The sequence below is a fragment of the Octopus bimaculoides genome, chromosome 9, assembly GCF_001194135.2.
Source record: "Octopus bimaculoides isolate UCB-OBI-ISO-001 chromosome 9, ASM119413v2, whole genome shotgun sequence".
In the NCBI taxonomy this organism is placed as follows: Eukaryota; Metazoa; Mollusca; class Cephalopoda; order Octopoda; family Octopodidae; genus Octopus; species Octopus bimaculoides.
The window spans coordinates 39,205,620-39,228,839 of NC_068989.1; the positions used below are offsets into that span (position 1 = coordinate 39,205,620).

Genomic DNA, 23,220 nt, shown 5'->3' on the forward strand with positions numbered 1-23,220 from the left:
ACACACACACACACACACACACACACACACACACATATATAGCTGCTTTTGTCTGTTTCTTCACATAATTTGAGTAGACCTTGTTATTCTCTTTGAGTCACCAGAGAACCTTTGATAATGCTATAGATGTCAATTTCTTTACTGTATCTTCTTTTGAATTATCCTTCAGGCATTCCAATATACTTTTTGATTTCTATTGTTCCATGATTATTTTCAGAGTTGACATCCCCTTCTATAAACTATTCCTTTAGTGTTGCAAGCATGGTTATGCAGGCATATCCCTTTGTTCTTACAGCTGTGTTTATCATTTGTAGATATTCTAGATATGCAGGCAGAAAATTCTTTTAATATTTGGAGGGCTATGCTGTGTCACTTGCAAATATTTTCTATTGAAAATAGATTTATAACTTGGAAAATGTTTGCTTGTCAATTCCAGGAACTTTTATCCTATAATACTTTTTATATTTAAATTTTAAGAGAAAGCAGGGTCAACACAAATAGTCTTGTAGGGCCAAATTTGGATTGGCATGTATTTAATGCAATATTGCTCATAAAGGGAGGTAACTGTGATGTGTTTGTCTTGTAAAATATCTAGTATATATTTTTTTTAATGTTATCTTTTCATTGGAATATAACATGTATGCATATGATACACATACAATTCAAAGTAACATTAAATATATAAATCTAAAATGGAGAGAAATAAATAGAAAATGAACAAGAAAAGAAAAAGAAAGAAAAAAGAGAAGGAAAATAGAAAGAAAACACATCAATTCAACACCAAATTTCTCAATTGGTCACATACCATAAAGTTGAATAGAACCTACTGAAGCAAGCCAGCATGCTTGCAGCACTACCATGGGTGATGGTGAGGCTAAGACATGGCAAGAGTCAAGCAACCTCATGGCATCACCTGACACCTTAGTAAGGTGAACAACCAGTGTTATCAAGAATTTCACCATTAGTGGCCCAGCCCTTCCAAGCATTTCAAACACTACAGGCTGGAAGAAACGGTTCACTGACAGGTCCTGATACTTAAAAATTATGTTCTGTTTGGCTATGGAAGCAGTGACCCTTCCATTTACTGCAGCATCCAGGATGTGGGAAAAAGAAAAGGAGTCACAGACTGTGGTGTCCAAGCTGAGGTAGCTGACTCTTTGAAATCTTAGGTCCAAGTGCCCCACCTGGCAACTGCCAAGCAACTAAAGCTTGCAAGGAACAACATTATAGTTGTACAATGCTAATAACAACCTTTCCTATCTTTACTCCCATGTATAAATGGCAGCGAGCTGGCAGAAAATTTAGCATGCTGGGTGAAATGCTTAGTGGTATTTTGTCTGCCACTACGTTCTGAGTTCAAATTCCGTGGAGGTTGACTTTGCCTTTCATCCTTTCGGAGTTGATAAATAAAGTACTAGTTACACACTGGGGTCAATGTAATCGACTTAATCCGTTTGTCTTTTGTCTATCCTTGTTTGTCCTCTCTGTGTGTAACCCCTTGTGGGCAGTAAAGAAATAATAAATGTAGGCTGTGATTACAATATACAGGACATACATATGAAACTTAGATATGTCATGTATATTTATACACCATGCATAACACAGTGACCTCCCCTGTGGTATGAAACTGAGTGTTAGCTGCATTTGAACCTTCCTTTGAAGACATATTTTGCTAAAGAGCTTTAGTAATACAATGCTGCACTGTCAAATTATCTTTATTGCTGTATAGATATGAGATTCGTGTACTGATTTTATGAATTAAGTGCCTTAAAATAATAGGCAGGTGGTAAGATTCTTTATTAATATATGCATACATATATACGCATGCACGTTCATATGCCTGTCTGTGTGTGTGAGTTAATTTTTAAATATCCTTTGTCAAAATAAATAGCAAAACTTGAAAAGCAGTTAATATTTTAAAGTGTAATTAAAATATTAAAATATTGTGAAAAATGTACATTTTGGAAATACAGATTCTTTATAATTACAGCCCTTTCAATTGCAATTGATTAATTTTAAATTACATAAGCACATGTTCTCATTAAGATATGTAAATGACTAAGATAAGAAATATTGTTCTATTGCTTTGTTTTTATTGAACTGGTGCATTACATAATTAATTTATCTAACTAATATTTTTAATGTTTATTGGGTTATTTAACTTTATAATATATTTCTGTATATTACTGAATATACTTGCCTGGTTGTATATATATGTTGCAATATGTGGAACTACCTAGTTACATATACATATTACAATATATCTCATTTTAATAATACTAAACGATAATTTAATTTTTGAACTTCCCAGTGACTTCAATCATTCCAATTACACATCAATCAGAAATACATATCTGCCATTCTCTATGAGTAATCATCATGATAATCTACATCACACTATATTCCAACTTCTTCCTTAAATACACATTTCATTAAAATACTTTCATTTGTGATGATTCAATGGCAATCATAAAAAATTCACCTGCCACTGATATTATGATATACCTTTCTTTATGGAACACATATATGAAAGAATACCAATGGAGCCAGAAGGGGCAAAAGAAGAAATTTGCTCTGAGTGATTCCTCGGAACAGTTTGCTTTCTCAATTGGAGTGCTTAAGAAGTTTGCTTTGAAACCATATTGTTTCAGTTCAGTCTCATTGCACTGCACCATGGTTAGGTGCCTTATTTTATAGTCTCAATCAACTAAAGTCTTTTGAATGAATTTGTTTGATGAAAATTGAAAGAATGCTATTTTATACACACACATACACATACAAATATATATATATATATATAGATATATATATATATATATATGTGTGTGTGTGTGTGTGTGTGTGTGTGTGTGTGTGTGTGTATGTATGTATGTATATGCAACAATATATGTAAACAAACACTTTTTTATTTTTGGAAGTGCCAAAATATGTATCGAATCATACAGACAAGAAAGTAATATTTTGAATGCAGTACAGCTGTAAAATCAGCAGAAAGATTGGGTATTTTACCTTTAAATGACAGAAAAAGTTGTTGGCAGATAGCCACAGGACTCAAACTTGGACCTCTGAGGTACTGGTTGAGTACTCTACCAATTAAGCTAAACTGCCAATTGACAACAATTTTCGTGCCAAATTAAATGTTAAATACATATGTAAACTAACTTTATATACATAAACATACATGAGACATCATGCTGTACTTCATCACATCTTGAGATCATGAGATCTCAATGTGAACATAGAGTGGTGAATAAATCGATATATCGAATTTGAAGTCTCTGTCTCTTTTGAATATGAAAATTTAAAAGTTTAAAAACCTTATAATATAAATATAAACTGTGAGAACGACCCTTAAGGAATCTAGTTAATGATCTCCTAAGGTAAGTTCTTATGTTATATTGGTAACGGTTGCTACATCCTCTGGAAAAAAAAAAAAAATATATATATATATATGTATATATATATATATATATATACATATATATATACAAGGAGAACAGAACAAGGTAGAAATGCTAAAATAATTTTATCATGAAGAACATTTTAGTACCAGCTTCAATCTTTGCAACTTTTTCAACTTAGTGTAAAGTGTGAAAAACAATTAAACTGTGGGAAAATTAAATGAAATGTCCTTTTAAAATATTTTCATAGTTTTCAAATACATGGGACATTTCCCTTTTTGCTGTCTCTCTCTCTTTTACTTTTGTGAAGGCTTGGTGGGTAGGTTGTAGCAGATCTGAAGAAATATATACATACATACATACATACATACATACACACACACACATACACATGTGCACACACACACAACACACACACACTCACACACATATTTATCATGCATGCTAACTACAAAAAGCGGGCTATAGAAGGAGAGAAGATTTCATAAAAGTGCTCCAGCACAGCCAGTCCTTACTTTGAAGTTAGTGATGAATGTGCATGCACAAAGTCCATTGTTGATAAAGATAACACATACCACACATGAAACTAACACAATAACTCACATATATTGCAATAATTAAAGGTATTTATCATTCTAATATATTTTATTGTCTGCTATGAAGATAAACAATCATTTGTTTCAAATAACGCTTTATATTTTATTAATGCTCTAGCATCATTATTATCCAGTGGGTTTTTTTTAGGGAATACTGAAAGCACTACTATTTATTTTTCTTTACTTATACAATGCATTTCTGTTATCTATTTATTTATTTTTAAATTGTTGGCAGTAGCTTAGAAATTACTGGAAACAGCCATTTGAAACTACATAAACTGTTGAAATCTATAAAGTCAAGTCATACAGCTATTTCTTTTCATTAATTTAATGATGGCATGTTGGTTTCTGACACTTTTTAAAATGTTAAAAAATCAAGGAATATATAACATATGTACATTTTATATTTAATTTCATTATGTTGACAGATCGTTATTTCTGTTAAACTTTGAACAGCTGTTACTACATTATATGAGGTTGTTTACCCTTGAAGGAGTGAGCAAAATTGCAGAGCATTAAAATAGAACAGTTGTGGGAAGTATGTGTAACAGTAATGCCATAAACAAAGCTTGGTGAGGAAGGAAGAATATATTTAAAGCATGAGAAGAGATTCTACAGAAGTATTTCATCAGTGAAACCTTCAAGTCCTTTCTCGAATTGTGGTTTTGAGACTATGATAATAAACGATATGTTATTTGAGTCAAGTTTGACCCTTCCAGCCAGTTCTTACTAACACACAAACCAGCTATGTTTCTAAAGTACAATTCTTTCATGATCTATCTCTACTGCCTTATAATACAGCTTCTCTATAAGTGATCTTGGAAGCAGTCTCTCCACCAGTTATTCCCATAACAAAATATTGAATAGCAATTATTTAAACACTTAATAATTGTTTGTCATTTAGGTATAAGGCCAGAACGTTTTTGAGAAGAAAAAGTTAGAGGGTTGGCCAGTGCCTTCAATCTCAGTATTTAGTTTATTGACACTACTACTTTGGTTTACCAACCCCAGACAGTGGAAAGTAAAGCTGACCTTGAGAGGATCTGAACATAGAATGCAAAGAGTTGAAAATACTGCAAAGCAATTTATTCTGATGCTCTGATGATTTTACCTGCTCACTGCCTTATTCAAGCACAAATAATGAAAATAGTGTTTAGTACTGACTCATGGCTAAAAATACTGGGATGTCCAGAAATGTTGGCAAAGTATTTCATTCAATGGAATTTTAGTTTTATGGGCACAAATACTCAAGTTTGTATCAATAAACTGTGGTACTTCAGAAGACATCAGCATCCAGCTGCCTCTATTCAGTATACCTAAGTAATGTCTGTTGTATTTTAACAAGGCAGTCAGAGGAAGAAGAACAATGGTCATTATCAATGAAGACATTGCAAGATAGGCATGATTCTTGAAGATTCCATCCACTTTGGATATCTGTAGGTCAATTTTGGGAGAAAATAAATGATATGGTCAGCCATAGTTGGAAAGGGAAAACTAATTCCTTGTTGAGAATTGTAAGATAACACAGGGCATCTTTGAACTAGTGGTTGAAGCATGTTGGTGATCAAATATTTGTAAACCAGTAAAACAAGTATCTTTTGAATGTGGTCTAAAATATTAGAATGGTAACATGCAGTAGTGATACAATAGAAGATGAATAACCAATATTCCATTATGGACTATTCTTTTTGAAGGCAGCAAAATGATGTATTGAAGAGTGTTTTAAAGTAAAAGTGCCAGACATTTAAAAGAAAATTTTTCCTTGGTAACAGTGATAATAAAATATTGTTGGATAAACATCTGAATATGCCAAATGGTTGATCTTTTCAGAAAGATTATGACCTAATTCATATAAAACAAAGTATGACAGTTTTCTTTCAAGTGTGAGGACTTGAGTTTCCTTTATGCAACCAGATCTCAATCAAATTGAAAAGATAGGTTTACATTTAAGGGGGCAAAGATAATGAGAAGCAAATAACATCAAAGAGAATAATGAGGAAAGTCATTAAGCAGATATAAGAAAGCAATTCTAGGAAGCTTCTAATTGATTACACTTTGCTCTATACCCTATTATCTGCAATAAATCAGAGAAAATAAAAGTAGACTAACCTAATTATTAAAAAGTTATTAACCCACTGCAACTTCGTTTTCTATTTTGAACAAGTGAGCTATAAACATTAGATATTAAAATGAAAATGTTATAAAATTGTATCAAAAGTATCATACTAGTATTTTTTGCACTATATTGAATACTAGTGAGACAAAAAGACAAAATGATCTCTACAGGGATAAAGCATTGGTGATGGATAAAGCATAATGCCTATCCATGTATGTGTACATTTATTGGTACTGCTCTTCAACATAATGAAATTAACCTACTATTGCTATGAATGCTACTATTACAGTTGCTAACAAAATTTACTAATTATATTGTATTACTAATGATAACCGTTTAATATTTTCAGCAACATTTAAAGTGGAGAAAGGTACAAAATGGGTGAAAGGGAACTACAAAAGTGTTGGATTTTACCGAGTCAATTATGAAGTTGATGTCTGGATGTCTCTTGTATCTGAGCTGACCACGAACTATCAGGTAGGTTCAGTTTGTTTCTTTCTTAATTCTCTCTCACCCATATATGTATGGTTGAGTGGACAAATGAAAGAAGGAGGCATTCAACATTTTTAGTTGGAGTTACATATATTTTTATTTAAAACAGTTTGATTCAACCCCGTGCAACCTAAAGTTTTGTAGGTTTATTACAGAAACCTAGCTTTTTGGGCTGCCCTACAAGTTAGGTTTCTGTAAAAAGCTTATAAAACTTTGTCGCATAAGGCCAAGTCAAACTGCTTTAAATAATAATAATAATAATGATACAATCCTTTCTACTAAAAGCAAAAGGCCTAAAATTTGTGGGGAAGGCGCCAGTTGATTAGATCAATCCTGGTACGCAACTGGTATTTAATTCATCAACCTTGGCAGAGTTCGAACTCAGAACGTAGCGATGGGCAAAATACCGCTAAGCATTTTGCCTGGCACTCTAATGATTCTGCCAGTTCACTAATGTATGTATACACACACAGACACAGACTCACACACATCTACACATGTACACATATACATATATATGCTATGCCAGCTTTAAAAATGGACATAAAAAGGAACAATGTATTTATGTATACATGTATGTATGTAGATGAGACAGATACAAAGAATTATGTAAGTATGCACTTTATGAGGCAAATAACCCAAGTTAAAGACCTGAATATATACAAATTATTACTATGATACACTTGAGAGTACCAGATAGAATGCAACCGCAGTTTTATTGATAAACATGAAACATTTTGGAAGTCCTACTCTAAATTTTTATTTGCATGATAGGACAAAATGAATAGGAAATCCTATTAGATCCATAAACCTTCTTCCTCACACTCCTGTCCTAGCACATAGGAATAGACTATCATAAAAAGTTAGAAAGTCAATACTGTAAAGAGTACTTCAGGATTACCTCATCCATGATGGTTAAAATTTAACTTATAAATTTACACACATGCATGCATGTGCATGTGTGCATTGCCATGAAAAAATATACCCAGTACACTCTGTGAAGTAGACAACAAACAAGTGAAGAAAATATACTCTATGAGGTTTCTTTATTTATGTATTGCTGATGACTACTCAACCTTTTGTAATCTTGGTGTCATGAGAAAATGCACCCAGTACTCTCTGTAAAATGATTGGCAATAGAATGGGCATCCTGCCATAGAAACTAAGCTTAAATGACACATACAAATACCAGTTTATGATAGCAATTGTTTCTAATATGAAAGGATTCAGATTGTGATGATCAATCCAACCCATACCAACATTTGAAAACAACCATAAAATCATGATAATGATATGTGAAGATTTGTAACATACCATCAACTAGTCTGTTTCCTTGTTTACATATTCATGTAGTGCTGCCTTTGAGATAAGAAGATTTGACAAGAACTGTGACTCAAAGGTACCAAGCTCAGAATGGAATATTCCTTGCAGCTGCTATGGCCTGTTTGTCTATTCTGTATAAAACAAATCAGCTCCAGAAAGCCTACAGTCACTGTGAATAGCTTTCTAATTACATCTTTGTTTATAAAGATAGATCATGACACATGATGTTGATTATGTGTGTATGCATGTGGATATGAATGTGTGTGTGCCTCATCATCATTGTTGTTACCATATTGTGTTGATTTTCCATGCAGACATGTGTTGGATGGGATATTTCTGCTCTCCTAAATGCTTGTTGTGGGTAATAATGACAGGAAGGGCATCTGACCGTTAAAAGAATTCTCTGCCCTAACACACTCATGTCTGAACTATGCAAACATGAGAAGGTAGACATTAAAATGATGATGATGATATATAGTTATATAAATATGCAGAGGCATGTTTGATAATTGTCGTCATCATTCTTTTACCTCTGTTCTTTATAAGTTGGATGGATTTGCTCACCCAGATGAGACAGGTAGAGTGGGACCTTATCTCACTCATATTTCACTTCTGTTATTGGATTCTCTTTCTAAAACTAACCACTTTACAGATTTTACTGGGTGTATGTTTTATGACAACAATGCCAGAGAGGCCTCATCTTGGCTAAAGGGACCTAACAACATGACTTCTCTACTCACTTGCCCTCCTCTTTACAGAATGTGAAGTACAAATGATAGTTAGGTTAGTCCACATTACTCCATAAGGAGCATAGGACTGGTTTTTCAGTTTCTCTGGCATGTATATTCCTCCTTGCATGGGACACCAGTCCATTGCAGGATTACTCATTTTAACCAGCTAAGTGAACTGGAGCAACATGAAATGAAGTGTTCTGCTCAAGAACATAATGCATTGCCTGGTCCAGGAAACAAAATCACAATCTTACAATCATGAGTCCAACACCCAAACCTCTAAGCCATGCACTTTCACATGAATGATAGTGATGAGAGGGAAATGTGATTGTAGAATGATTGATAAGAGTATTTGGTATTCTGAGATAGATAAAAATATTTAAGGCAATATTCATAGCAGGAAGGTAACAGAAGTCTACGTGACAATGTTCATTCTGAGTTGTGTACTTAGGTGTATGTATGCATTTTTCAGCAAGTGTACAAAGGAAAGAATGTACACTCAAAAGATTTACTAGATGAAATTGAATTTTTTCAAATGGATTCTCACATACTTTTCAAAGGAAGACAAAATTTGCACACATTGCAAATTTCTATGGACAGCCACAGTAAAAAAAGATTAGAGGGATCATTGCTATGAGGTCTAGGGGAATGAGCAATGACAGAGGGATGATAAAGATCCAGGATGTGTGGGAAAACTGGAAAAAAACACAGACAATGACAGGCACTACAGGAAGGGAGGGTGAAAGTTGAGTAAATTAGATACAAGGAGGCTAGTCACCTACAAATAGGTTATGAGATGGCCTGGAGGTATTGAGTGATGAGGGGGTTCCATGGTAAATAGATAATAGGTGGGCTGTGTACCAGTTAATGAGAAAACAGAATTGGTGCAGTAGTATCAGCTGAAGCAATGTACAGCAAACAGAAGAAATTCACTTCCATCCTCAGTTACACCAGCGCAGAGAAAGGTGAGAATTGACAAGAGGAGGAAGTGTTTGAGAAATGAGCAATAGGTATGTATTAAAGTATGCAATGTATGGTAAACAGTAGATGAGCAATGAAGGTACAGATAAAAGAATGCAATGTAAGGTGAACAAAAAATAAGCAACAATGGCAAGGGAGAGAGAATGCAATATGTGGCCCATGGAAAAGAGAAACACTACCAGTCTTGGTCATAATGAGAGCTTAGTGCAGTGCGATTAGTATGAGGAGGGTGTGAGTGAGGAATGAGTATTAGGGGCCTGGATACAGGAATCAAGTGCAAGAAAGATAAGGCACTGGTCTCCTGTACTACTTGGTTTATTATGCAAGTGACCAGCCCATATTCCATTCCACCAGATACTTTAAACATCTCTGTAGTGATACCTGATGAACTAGGTGCCTTCTCTGCTTTCATATCTCTAATCTCCTAACCTGCTATCAACTTGGCTGTCTGGCTGGCTGGTCTACTTAGATCTACTTGGGTTAGATCCTTTTTTCTCATCCCTATGCAGTAGCCTTTCATAATAGCACGTCCTTGCCTCTTTTTTTTTTTTCATTGTTATTCATTTTGGAGTTTGTTTATAGAAGTGTTTCATACAAGTAGACCTTATTCTTATCTGCCAGACCTGACTGCTAGACAGAAGCGGAGATAGATGTCACTATTATGTCATCAAAGTTAGTTATCCAACTACACCTTTTCACGATTTCAGTTATCTTATCTAACTATTTCCCTGCTGGCAATATGCTTATTTCATAACTAGTGCTAATTCAGAAGAGTTTGTAGCTTTGTTCTTTGCTTTGAGTATTTTGACCCAGGCTCTTTTGCAATTTGTTGCACAAGACCCATACTCCACAGTACTCAAGAAGAACCGTCCTCCACAACAGAAGTGTTAAGACCACATCCTCTGGTGAAGAGGATTGGCACTGTGCCAGTCCCATGTAAAAAACACTCGTGGAGGTGCAACATAAAAAGTAGTCATGCCAGTGCCAGATAAAAGCAATCGTGCTAATGACATGTTAAAAGCACCCAGCAACACTGTAAAGGTACCAAGCCATATCAGACTGGAACTTGGTGCAGTCTGCCAGCTCTGGTCAAACTGTCTAACCCATGCCAGCATGGAAAACAGACATTAAAGGATGATGAATGATGAACACACATCCATTCACCTGCCTTTCAGTATCTCCACAATTTCATCTGAATTTTCTAAATGTAATAAATATATTGATGTATGTATGTACAAGGGTATCCTTATTGCTATAATTACTGCATGTTGCAAGAACACCACAGTATTCAAATATATAAATATTTGTAAAATTGCCAAGTGATGTCTAGACTCTGAAAAAACTTAATTTGAAATTTTCTGAAAATTAAACTAAATATAGCACATAAACCTCACTATATATAATAAAGAAAATAAAATTGGTCCCATTTTTACAGTTTACTAGTTTATTGACTTGCATCAGGGTATGCAACTATAATAAATAAATGTTTTTATTGTTCTGTAATTTATTGTAAAAGGAAGTGTTTGTTTTAATTTTAAATTACTGCCAAACCAACCAGAACTTCTAGAAAATCTTTCATTAGTTGCCCCCTCCAATTTTGTTTTCTTTGCTGCCTTTATTTTAAACCACAACAAACAGACTGACAGCCTTCACTTTTGATAACCCTTTTGCTACCAAGTTTCTATTGAAATGCATTGCCTTTATTTCAATTAATTTTGAAGAGTCTAGTAAAATAATTTTGTTGTTATTAAACTGGGATTTGGAACATAAATTAACATGAAGTTTTGATGGAAGGTTTAATTTAAATCACTTTAAAAGAAAAAGTTTATATCATAGGATCAAGGGTTGTATGAGGCAAGTTGATATCAAAAGTGTTAAAGTAATGCACTTTTGATTGCAGTCTTTGATCCAAGTTGACAAAGACATTCTATTTCAATCATTGCAATGGCTTTGTTGTCATTTGAAAATTCAATGATGAAACAAAATTCTGTCCTTGTTCCTTATAAAGCTTTGTGTTCTGAATAATGTTATGCAATGTTGATTTGGTGTTAGCTTGTTCTCAACAAGTTTTAGCTTTGGTATCATCACTTTCATGCTTGCTAATTATTGCTTCCAATCCATTTATTTTCCTAGTCTTTCTTTTAGTTTCAGTTGTATCAGTGAGAAATACGCACATATGCACAAACACAGCTTTAGAATTTGGGGTAATAGATTGAGGGTTTGGTGATCTTTTATCTTACTTGTTTCAGTCATTAGACTGTGGCCATGCTGGAGCACTGCCTTGAAGAATTTTTAGTCAAATGAATCAACCCCAGTACTTTTTACTATCTTTTTCTTTTTAAGCATGGTACTTATTCTATCAGTCCCTTTTGCCAACTTGCTAAGTTACTGGGATATAAACACTTCAGCACCGGCTGTCAAGCAGAGGTGGGGGATAAACAAAGACACACACACACACAAACAATGGGCTTCTTCCAGTTTCCATCTATTAAACCCACTCAAAAGATTTTAGTTGACCTGAGGCTATAGTAGAAGACACTTGCCCAAGGAGTCATACATTGAGACTGAACTCAGAACCATGTGGTCAGGAAGCAAGCTTCTTACCACACAGCAGAATATACAATTACATTTCAAACAAATTCTAGAAGCAACTGAGCAAGAATTACAGTACAACAAAATAAAGAATTTATATAAGGAGTATGCCACTATTCATATTGTCTAATCATTCTAAATGTTTTTCTCTTCCCACACCATATGTCTCAGACATAGAATCATTTTGATAAGTAAACTTAATTCTAATGCTTAAAGTCAGATTCAAGGTTCAGAAGAAGAAGAATAAAGACTAGATTAGAAGCAAACTACTCTAACATATATGACATACTATGTCAGTCAGCTGTCTATACATTCATGCACAGTGCATACATGCATATATGTATGTTAAGAAGGGCATCCAGCTGTAAAAACTATGCCAAAACAAACACTGAAGTCTAGCGCAGTCTTCTGCCTAGCCAGCTCCTATCAAGCCATCCAACCCATGCCAGTATGGAAAGCAGACATTAAATGATGGTGTGACACATATATATATATATATATATATATATATACACACCGTACATATATACATTTCTTTGTGTGTGTGTGTGCATGTATGTATATGCTCACACACACACACACACACACTTTATTTGTGGCTTAACAAGGCAACCAATGGTTTCATGTGAAGAGATCTTCACATATATGACATAAATCTCAATCATGGTTTAAGTATACTGTATATAGTCAAGCATCTATATATTTATAAACTTATGTATGTGCATATATATATGTGTGTGTGTGTGTGTGTGTGTGTGTATGTCTATATACACGAGTATTCACACGCCCACACACACATTTCAAAGTAATAAAATAATGTATTAAAACATGTATGGTTGAAAGAAAGAAAGAAAGAAAAAAGAAAGAAAGAAGAAAGAAAGAAAGAAAGAAAGAAAGAAAGAAAGAAAGAAGAAAGAAAGAAAGAAAGAAAGAAAGAAAGAAAGAAAAAAGAAAGAAGAAAGAAAGAAGAAAGAAAGAAAGAAAGAAAGAAGAAAGAAAGAAAAAAGAAAGAAAGAAAAAATAGAAAGAAAGAGAGAGAGCAAAACAAGTGCAAGAAATGGAAGGATAGTTGGAAAGATAAAAATATGAATGAGAGACAAAGAGAAAGATAGATAGATAGATAGATAGATAGATAGATAGATAGATAGATAAAGAGAGAGAGAGAGAGAGAGAGAGAGAGAGAGAGAGAGAGAATTAAAAGAGGCAGATAAATAAGAAAAATTGAAAAGATGGGTAAGATAGACAGAAATAGATGTGTAGATCAGATAGGTGGGTAGTTAGGTGGATAAATAGATAGGTACATAGCTATAACAAGCAGAGAAACAGACGGACAGACAGGGAGAGAGAGAAAGTGAGAGAGAGAGAGAGAAATTTTATGAATATTCTCTTAGAGAAGATGAAAAGAATGGAATGAATAAATACATTGAATCTGTTAGAAACTGGCTAGAAAACTAAAATGATAGCTTATATCAAAAAAGGAAATAAGATTAATGGTGCGAAATTTGCAAATTTCCTGCAGAAGAGGAATAACAGGCTGCAGTATCCATCAAAATTGCAATAGTTTAGCTTTAAGTATCAATGTTAAACACTTGATGCAGTCAAATGCAATTAGATGCAAAGAATAATTTCTTACAACAGTTAACAGAGAAATGGGAATGGAAATTGAACCTACTCCAAGTTGAAGACTAAACCAATTAGCAGATACTGAAAGATATTTGAAGAAATAGTCACATTTTTTATACTTTATCTCTATTGCCACTGCTACCACCAACACTGTCACTACCAACAACCACTACCCACTTTTGAATAATGCAAAAGATGTGGGCGAATATCACATTGATTAAGAACAGAGCTATTCAAAAATTTTAATTGGATTTTATTTGAGACAATTATCGCTAATATTGGAACCAATGTTATCGCTAAAAAAAACAAAAGGTAGGAAAATCCTTGAGAATAATGTTATTTCAGTAGCCAAGGATTTTATGAGAAACTGGAATTATCATTCCAAAATATAAAAATTCCATAAGTTATTAACAAATATCAGTAGCAAATATTTCATATTTTTATATTCATTGTGTTCCAGTGACATGAACATTAATCTGAAGATTTATAGTTTGCTTTCATTGACGAGTGAATCTTCAGACTGGCCTGATGGTGATACCATGCTTTGTCATCACTTACTGCACCAGTCAACAGGTGCAACAGTGCATTCATCTACCCAGGTGTCCAAAGATGTGTCAACATTATCACGTTGCAGATCACCCAACTAGCACACATACATATCATTAGTATCATTGTTTAAGGTCCATTTTCCATGTTGTGCTCCAGTATCTGCTTTAGCATGGTTTCTGTGACTGGATACCCTTTTTAAGTACACCACATCCCAGATTTGCTGGCACCAACAGTTTTGCCTATATCATCATCTTAACTCTTGGAATTAGTCAAGACCAGAGAAGCTGGTTACCTCCTGACAATGTTACCAATTGACCCTCAGCAGACATATCAAGTGATATATAGCAGACCAGATAAGTTCGGAGTGAGAACAATGGAGTTGTTCCCTAATATACAGTGTTTCCAAGTGTCTCACAGAAGGCAGAGAAGTAGAGTTCAACAGACCAGTTTTTACCAGACAACCCAGACCAAGTCTAGCAGAGAGTACCACTGACTCACACCAAAAACAAATGAGAGATCTAAGTTCAACACTGTTGCTCCAACTCATTGTTACCAACTTCATAAACATACATGCAGTTGAGCTATGGCTGAGTTCACAAAAGTTTATTATCATCATTTAATGTCCTTTTACCATGCTGGCATGGGTTTGATAGTTTGACAAGAACAGAAGAGCCAAGAGGCTCCACTAGGTTCTATGTCTGCTTTGGCATGGTTTATACAGCTGGATATTTTCCTAAAGCCAACTAGTTAACAGTATGTGCTGGGTGCTTTTTACATGGCACCAGCACTAGTGAGGTTGACAAGTACCCTGAGAGTGACTGGAGAAAGAAACTATGAAAGAGGGAGAGGAACTAGTGTCTTTCTGAAGAGGTGAATGTATGGCTTGCCACCTGGAAAGCGAGAGAGAATGAGAGTGAGAGAGAATGAGAGCGAGAGAAAATGAGAGCGAGAGAGAATGAAAGCGAGAGAGAAAGAGAAAGAAAGAGGTGTGTGTAGTCCAGGTAAAGCATATAAGACATATGAAACATATAAGACATATAAGACTTATAAAACATATAAGACAGAGGTACAGTATAAATAGGAAATAAAACAAACTATCTTACACCAAAGCTCAGATCACTTCTGACATCTTTTGTAGCAACAGGAATCAACAGAACACTTCATTTAACTAATCTCATATGAGGCATGTGTTAAACTGAATAAATATACAAAGCAATGACTCCGTGTCTGATAGTTGTGGCTGATAGTATGTGTTCTTTCTTCCCCACACTGTACACATGCAGCATATTTAGATACACACATGCACACAGATATATTTCTGTGATTGGGTGTATATGTGTGTGTGCGTGTGCACATGTGCATATGCATACATGTATATGTGGAAAAGTGCATGAATGTTGATATTCTATATCTACCACTGCTTCAGTAAGATGGCAATGATGTCATGATGTTGACATTATGAGCAGTGACTCCGTACTTTCAAAGAGTTTTGCTAAATAAATGTGTGAACATACAAATGATATATATATATATATATATATATATATATATATATATATATATATATATATATATATATATATATATATATAAAACACCAACTTACAGAATGCCAGATTCATCACTGTGACACTCACTTTTTCAAGATTGTAAGAATCAGCTGGCATTTAATTTTGTTTACTATCTGTATACTATTTTCTTGATGTTGAAATCAAAGCCTCATACCATATGTACCATTGATAAAACTCATCATAGCTACATTAATTTATCGATTTATCGACCAACAGAGGATGTAATTAAAACCATTGTTAAGTGTCATGCCATACTTTTTGTTTATCATGGACTGAATTTACAATTTCTCTACATATTATTTGTTACCTTGCCGGATTTCTAATTAGATTCATAATGTTCCGTCTATTAAATATGTTAGCACTATTGTTATCTATTTAGATGGTGTCTCTAAAATATTTAATTTCTAAGCAAATTTATTTTCCTATGACAATAAAGTACAATCATGTACATTTACTTAAGGAATCATTTAGCACATACTGGAACAATCAAAATAATGTAGTCATTGACTAAAACTGCGTGTTTTTTTTGTCTTTTTTTTTAGCTCACCACACATTCCAGTATCGTTAGCTTTTAAATACACTATATATTCAAAATGTTAACACTACCTTATCTACTGACATCATAGGATTTAATATTTCATTTGCTTTCACACTTGAATATGTTATTTGACTGTTTCTCCCCTGAGAGTTGTTAGAGATTGAGTCTATCAGATATGCTGCTCCAATTTAAATAGTCAACATTTCATTTATCGGAGGCACATGAATAGAAGCAAGCATAGTTATGTGCTTAAGAAGTTCCCTTCTCAACTTGTGGTCTTGAGTTCAGTTTTTCTTCATGTTTCATTTATTGTGTGTGTGTATACATTTGTGTGTGCATGTGTGTGTGTGTGTATGTATGTATGTATGTGTGTATGTATGTAAGTGTGTGTGTGTATGTGTACACACACATACATAGAGGCACACAGGGTGCAAGATGTATTTGAGGAAATATTTGGTAATCTAATAAAACAACTTTAATCTAGCAAAAGTCAACTATAATTTAATATAAATTTTATGCACACATCCTTGATAAGTTTTCTTATAAGATTATTTTATGAATCATCCACCTAAAGGGATTCCAGTCCTTAAGCAAGACTAGAATTGTTGATATGCCTGTACTAAATGGTTCTTATTCATTTGGGCATCACCTGGACAATGGCAACCTTGAGTGAGAGATTGTCTAACATCCATTAATAATGCAGCATTCTTTTTTGTTTTTTATTTTTGACTGTACCAATAAAATTTTATCATTTTTTAAACTCTCAGCATAGCAACATACATTCGTCCATGAACAAACAGATCACTTGGGAAAAAAACTGATATATTTTATTCACTAACTGACAATGAGATTCATTGATTGTATGTATGTAGGACCTAGATAAAGGGGAAGATGTAATTGCATAAACCTAAGTGGAAGAGTGGTGTAAAAAGATTGCAGTTTATGTCTTAGCACAATGGCATATTTCACTCTTTTGTCAACTTCAGTCCTATGTTCCTGTAACTGGGTCATATGAATTATTGCCCCAGAAGAAACTAGGCTGCTAAAGTTATAGCTAATGCAGACATCCGTCAGCTAATTGTTATCATTGACTTCATCATTGCAGAAATAATTGATTTTATAAGTGACCATTTTCCATCGAACATGTTAAAAATTTTGTCATTTATAAAATCAACATCAGGGGTAAACCTGTAAACTTTGGAATCAATGTGCTGCTCAAAAACTTTATCATTTCATATTTCATTCAATATAACCAGAATATCATTTGGAAATTCAGTCTTGCTGTCAGATTTCAGTTGTTCCTGCCTTCACCAACACAGTCTAATCACAGTCCACTTGATTCTCTAATTTTAAGGTTGTTGCACTTCAGTCTTCTCACTACTTTCCAGAATGTAGTATCGGTCTTAACTATGTGTACATTTAGCAATTCTATATGCCTTTTTAAGATAGTAGTTTATCAAAAATTATCCTGAAAGACCATGATTTTGCAACAGATTATGGAATGAACAATCAACAACTACATACACATGCACCAAAATTAGTGATGCTTCACCCTAACAACTGAAATTATAGCTTTTTTAAATATATTTTCACCAGTTTGCTGTTTACATGAATATTGTCAATAGAATCCCTATCAATGGAAATTGGAATGTGCAAAGTTCAATGAACTATAGAAAAACTTGCACAGAATAATTCAGCCAGTTTTGTAGATGCAATAATGAGAATTTAATCAAAATATGCTTCCACTTACTTAATATTTGATAATTATGTTATTCTGAGAACCATTAGGATCATCATCAAAGATTATTGTTTTATATGGAATCCATTTAGTTATGAAAAGCATGTTATTTGCTTGGTTCAATATGTTTTGTTTTTTCAAGTTTTTGCCTCTGTTCTCTGTTGTTTCTGGCAATGTATGGCAGTGACTCATAAAGTTCTGATCCGTAAAAGTAAAGACAACTACCCAAGGATGAGCTGAGGAAGGAAAATTCCATTGTGGCAACAGGAAGTTTTAAGATCAGTGACAATATAATGCCCATCATCAGCATTTGGATATTGGTGCTCTTCAGTATGAATCAACTGTGATCTTGAACAAATCCCAACTCATCTGCAACATAAAAATAGAGTTCTATATTTAAGAGATGAGGAATTATGTACATTATTTACATTTGACGGATATTTGTCCTCATTTTGTTTGTTGTTAACACAATGTTTCAGCTGATATACCCTCCAGCCTTCATTAAGTGTCTTGGGGAAATTTCAAACCTGGGTTCTCATTCCTAAGGTATTTTTTTTTCGATGTTATTATTATTATTATTATTATTATTTTTCAGGTTACTACTTGGAATTGAACTCAGAATCTTGGGGTTAGTAGCCCGTGCTCTTAACCACTACGTCATATGCCCATGGACATATGGTGTAGTGGGTAAGAGCATTGGCTACTAATCCCAAGATTCCGAGTTTGATTCCAGCAGTGACCTGAATAATAATAATAATAATAATAATAATGATAATAATAATAACAAGAGAAAAAAATACCTTAGGAATGAGAACCCAGGTTCGAAATTTCCCTAAGTCACCTGATGAAGGCTGGAGGGTATATCAGCCGAAACGTGTTAACAACAAACAAGATGAGGACAAATATCCGTCAAATGTAAATAATGTGAAAAATAAATAGATTTTAAATTTGAGAAAGAGAATAGTTTCCAGATTCACAAACAAAGTTGCTTCCACATTTGGTAATACTTGTCTCCCAACAGGTTTTAGCTCCTGAAATGAGCATGTTCCAGATTTGTGTAGTAAAATCATATGCAGATGATACCATTCAATATTTTGAAAGTTGATGAAACATTCTTCCAATTAACAATCTATGTTTTCTCTTTCTATAAGGATGCCTTCATTAGTACATACTAATTACTTTTTTACATGCTGCAATTTTCTAATTACCCCAAATGTAATTGCAGTTTCCCCAATACAAATTGCAATTTGAGTTGAAGAAGCAGACTGGCTTCGACTCAAATTCAGTTGTGATTTGAAATTTCTGGAAAGAACTTTGGTACAAAGATTGTACTTCAGGCAAATTGTATAGAACAGTTTGCCTTTATTTTTGAATATGGTTCTTTGTCAAAGAATAATACGCTATTGAAGCCTTGCCACCTTTTCATATTCATCTCCCACATCAATTAGGAAAAGCAAATATAAAGGAAGTATTTGTCATTGAATTTCTGTGAAATTAATTGAAATTGATATGAAGATATATCACAATATTTCTACAAAAGACAAATACACTCTCTCTACTCACAGTATAGATGAAATAAAATAAAACAATACCTAGGAGCCATCTTCTTTCTCATTCACTCTTCATTGAGAATGATGTAAGGGTCAAAATTCAAGTCAGGCTCAAAGTGAAACAGACGCACCCACACTCATACAGAATATCATTTAAATATTTTATGTAAAAAAGAAAATGTATGAGAGCTGGAAAACTTTTTGAATAATCAATGAAGATCATGCGTGATTTAAAATGAGACAAGGTATAAGAAATATCCTCAAAAAAGAAACAAGCTGTCACACCAATCATTGTTTATTTACTCAAAATCTTTAAATTCCATAGGCAGCTAATATCTGACAAATACTTGTAGGAAATTTAATAAGACTTTAAAACGTCTGGTAATGTCACTGTACTGGCCAATGATCAGACGTATACCCCCACTGCATGTCCATACACAATTTCTAACTAATTTGGATTTTAGAATTATTTCCCTTAGCATTCTTGAATAAAATTAACTGTTGAAGCTAACAATTTTTTGCCCCACTCCTCCCTACAAACTTAATTTTTATTAATTAAAAAAGAGTTGGGCTCATTATGAAATGTATGGTAGCTTCCACAAACTGAGAAGAAAAGTCTTTATTAACAAACTGAAAAGAAGACAATAGAAATGTAAAAATCAGTTATCGTTGCTGATTATTGATCTAAAGAGGACATTTGTTAGGGTCAAAGCTACAGACAGTTTAGAGACAAATATTGCATTGTTGACAAATGATGGCTTCTATAAAGATCATTCATTATGAAATTAAGATGTGCCCTTAAAGGTTATTTTTCATAATTTCTTTTGCATATTTTAAAGCACACACTCATCATGTAACGTGTGTGAGAGAGAGAAATAAAATAAGAAAGAGAGTGTGTGTATTTTATATTCATTCATTTGCATTTTGTCCATTTTTCCATGCTAAAATGAGCTATTTGATTATGTTATTGAGGTATTGCTGGCTGTCCTTGTTGCTAATCCTTATTTGTTTTTCCAGTCTTCAAAGATATGAAGTGGGAGATAGATTTTTTATTGTTGGCACTCTGTCACTTACGACGTTGAGGGTTTCAATTGATCCGATCAACGGAACAGCCTGCTCGTGAAATTAACGTGCAAGTGGCTGAGCATTCCACAGACACATGTACCCTTAACGTAGTTCGCGGGGATATTCAGCGAGACACAGTGTAACAAAGCTGGCCTCTTTGAAATACATGTACAACAGAAACAGGAAGAAAGAATGAGAGAAAGTTGTGGTGAAAGAGAACAGCAGGGTTCGCCACCATCCGCTGCTGGAGCTTCGTGGAGCTTTAGGTGTTTTCGCTCAATAAACACTCACAACGCCTGGTCTGGATATCGAAACTGCAATCCTATGACCGTGAGTCCGCTACCCTAACCACTGGGCCATTGCACCTCCACGAGAGATAGATTTATTGATATAAATAACAACATTGCACATAGCAGATACTTCCAATGGATTTTTTCTGACTTTTCATCTACCAAGTATATTCACAAGGCCAGTGGTTGGCCAGTGGTTTTATATAGTCATGCAAAACAACACAGTATGGAATTGCATAGCTTATTAGTTAGAATATTTGGCTCCTGATCATAAGGTTATGAGTGCTATTCCTGATGATGCATTCTATCCTTAAGCAAAACACTTTATTTCGTGTTGCACCAGTTCATTCAGCTGGCAAAAATGAGTAACACCTGTATTTCAAAGGACCAGCCTTGCCACATTCTGTGTCATGCTGAATCTTAGAAGTGTCTGTGGAGTGCTCAACCACTTGCATGTTAATTTCATGAGCAGGCTGTTCTATCGATCAAATCGACTGGAACATGCACTGTCATAACTGATGGAGTGCCATTTTCTTTTTTTCTAAAAACAACACAAAAGCATAAATGGGGAGCTGACAAGTAATAGAACAGAGATTCCTTAGTCTTGCATGGAATAAGATAACCTCCCAAGTGCTGGTATCATGGAAAAAGAATCTACCCTATATATTCTGTAAAGTAGTGGGTGATAGAAAGGGAATCTAGGTGTAGAATCCATACTGAAAATGGAATGCGTGGCATGTGGTCTCTAGCATTTCTAGGAGGACAGTAACTCGAAACTAGAATTGACTTGGACTGTGACAACTCATCCAACTCAAATCAGCATGAACAAACATCATCATGATGAAGATAGGTGTGTATGTGTGTGTGTGTATATATATATATATATATATATATATATATATATCTATAGAATTGATGCGCGATGGGTTGAAATGATAATACTGAATAATAATGAGTTTTGTGAAGTCCATTTTCTTTCTCTTATAATTCATAAAGAAATTCCTGAAGTAAATCCATTGGCATATACATCCATTCTGTTGATGACACCAGGTAACCGAATACTGTGAATAGGCTTTAAACAGCACACTACAAGGTGTATACCTAAATTTAAAATTATTACTTATATAAAGCTATAATGAAAAGAATAAAGTTTTGCATTCTTTAAATTAATAGAGTATTGGCAAATATTGTATAATATACTAAAATATTATTTTCGAATTTTGTATATTATTATAAATATAAATTTAATCTCAGAATAGGAACCAGTCACATAGCTAACAGCTAATCAGAAGGGTAAATATGATATACGAGTAAACAAATGACAAACATATAACAAGATATGGTTATAGAAACTCAAAAGTAAATTTATAAAACTGCTCAAAATCATGAAATAGTGTTTATAAGAAAAGTATATTACTTTCTTTTTCATAAGTACATCTAAAATTCTTGTAAAAGTCTAATCCATTAGAGTCAGAATATATATTATTTTATCTAAGAGTTATAGTCTTGAGGAAGTACATTATTCATTTAACATATACAAATTTGGATATTTCTTAAGTGGTAATTCAAGTTTTCCAAAACTTTCTAAAGAAAGATCATTATTATCATTATTGTAGATAGTATTATATTTGGGGGAAAAAAAAGAATTCTGAATATGAAACATTTGAAACTATAGGTTAAACTATGGAAAAATAAAATTTGTACAGTTGTTGCTGCAATTGCTAATGTAATCTAGAGAAGAGAGATAATTTTATTATTTAGTAGTTGGTGCTTAAAGGAAACACTGACACAATATTAGAATTTTGAAACTAATTCTTTTGAAGAATAAATAGTTGGAACTAATATTGAACTGTTCAATAGAAATCAGTAATTATACTATGCTGATGGTATTGTTGCTGTTTTTTCTTATGTTTGGTAAGATTTACTTACATATACCTTCATGACAATGTCAACAATAGAAACTGCTATGTACAGAGAAGATACTTTACATTGTAAATAATAAGTTTAAAATATTAACCTACAAGTAAGAAATTGCTCTTTCTCTCTCTCTCTCTCTCTCTCTCT

General features: G+C 33.6%; 1 protein-coding gene across 1 annotated transcript in view; it reads left to right on the plus strand.

Annotated features, from left to right (window-relative positions):
- Positions 1-23,220, plus strand: part of LOC106869101 (endoplasmic reticulum aminopeptidase 1) — a 1,169,084-nt gene that overhangs the window by 974,885 nt on the left and 170,979 nt on the right. The window contains exon 13 of the mRNA XM_052970645.1: positions 6,463-6,590. Coding sequence (XP_052826605.1) covers positions 6,463-6,590 — 128 coding nt within the window. The remainder of the gene's footprint in view (positions 1-6,462; positions 6,591-23,220) is intronic.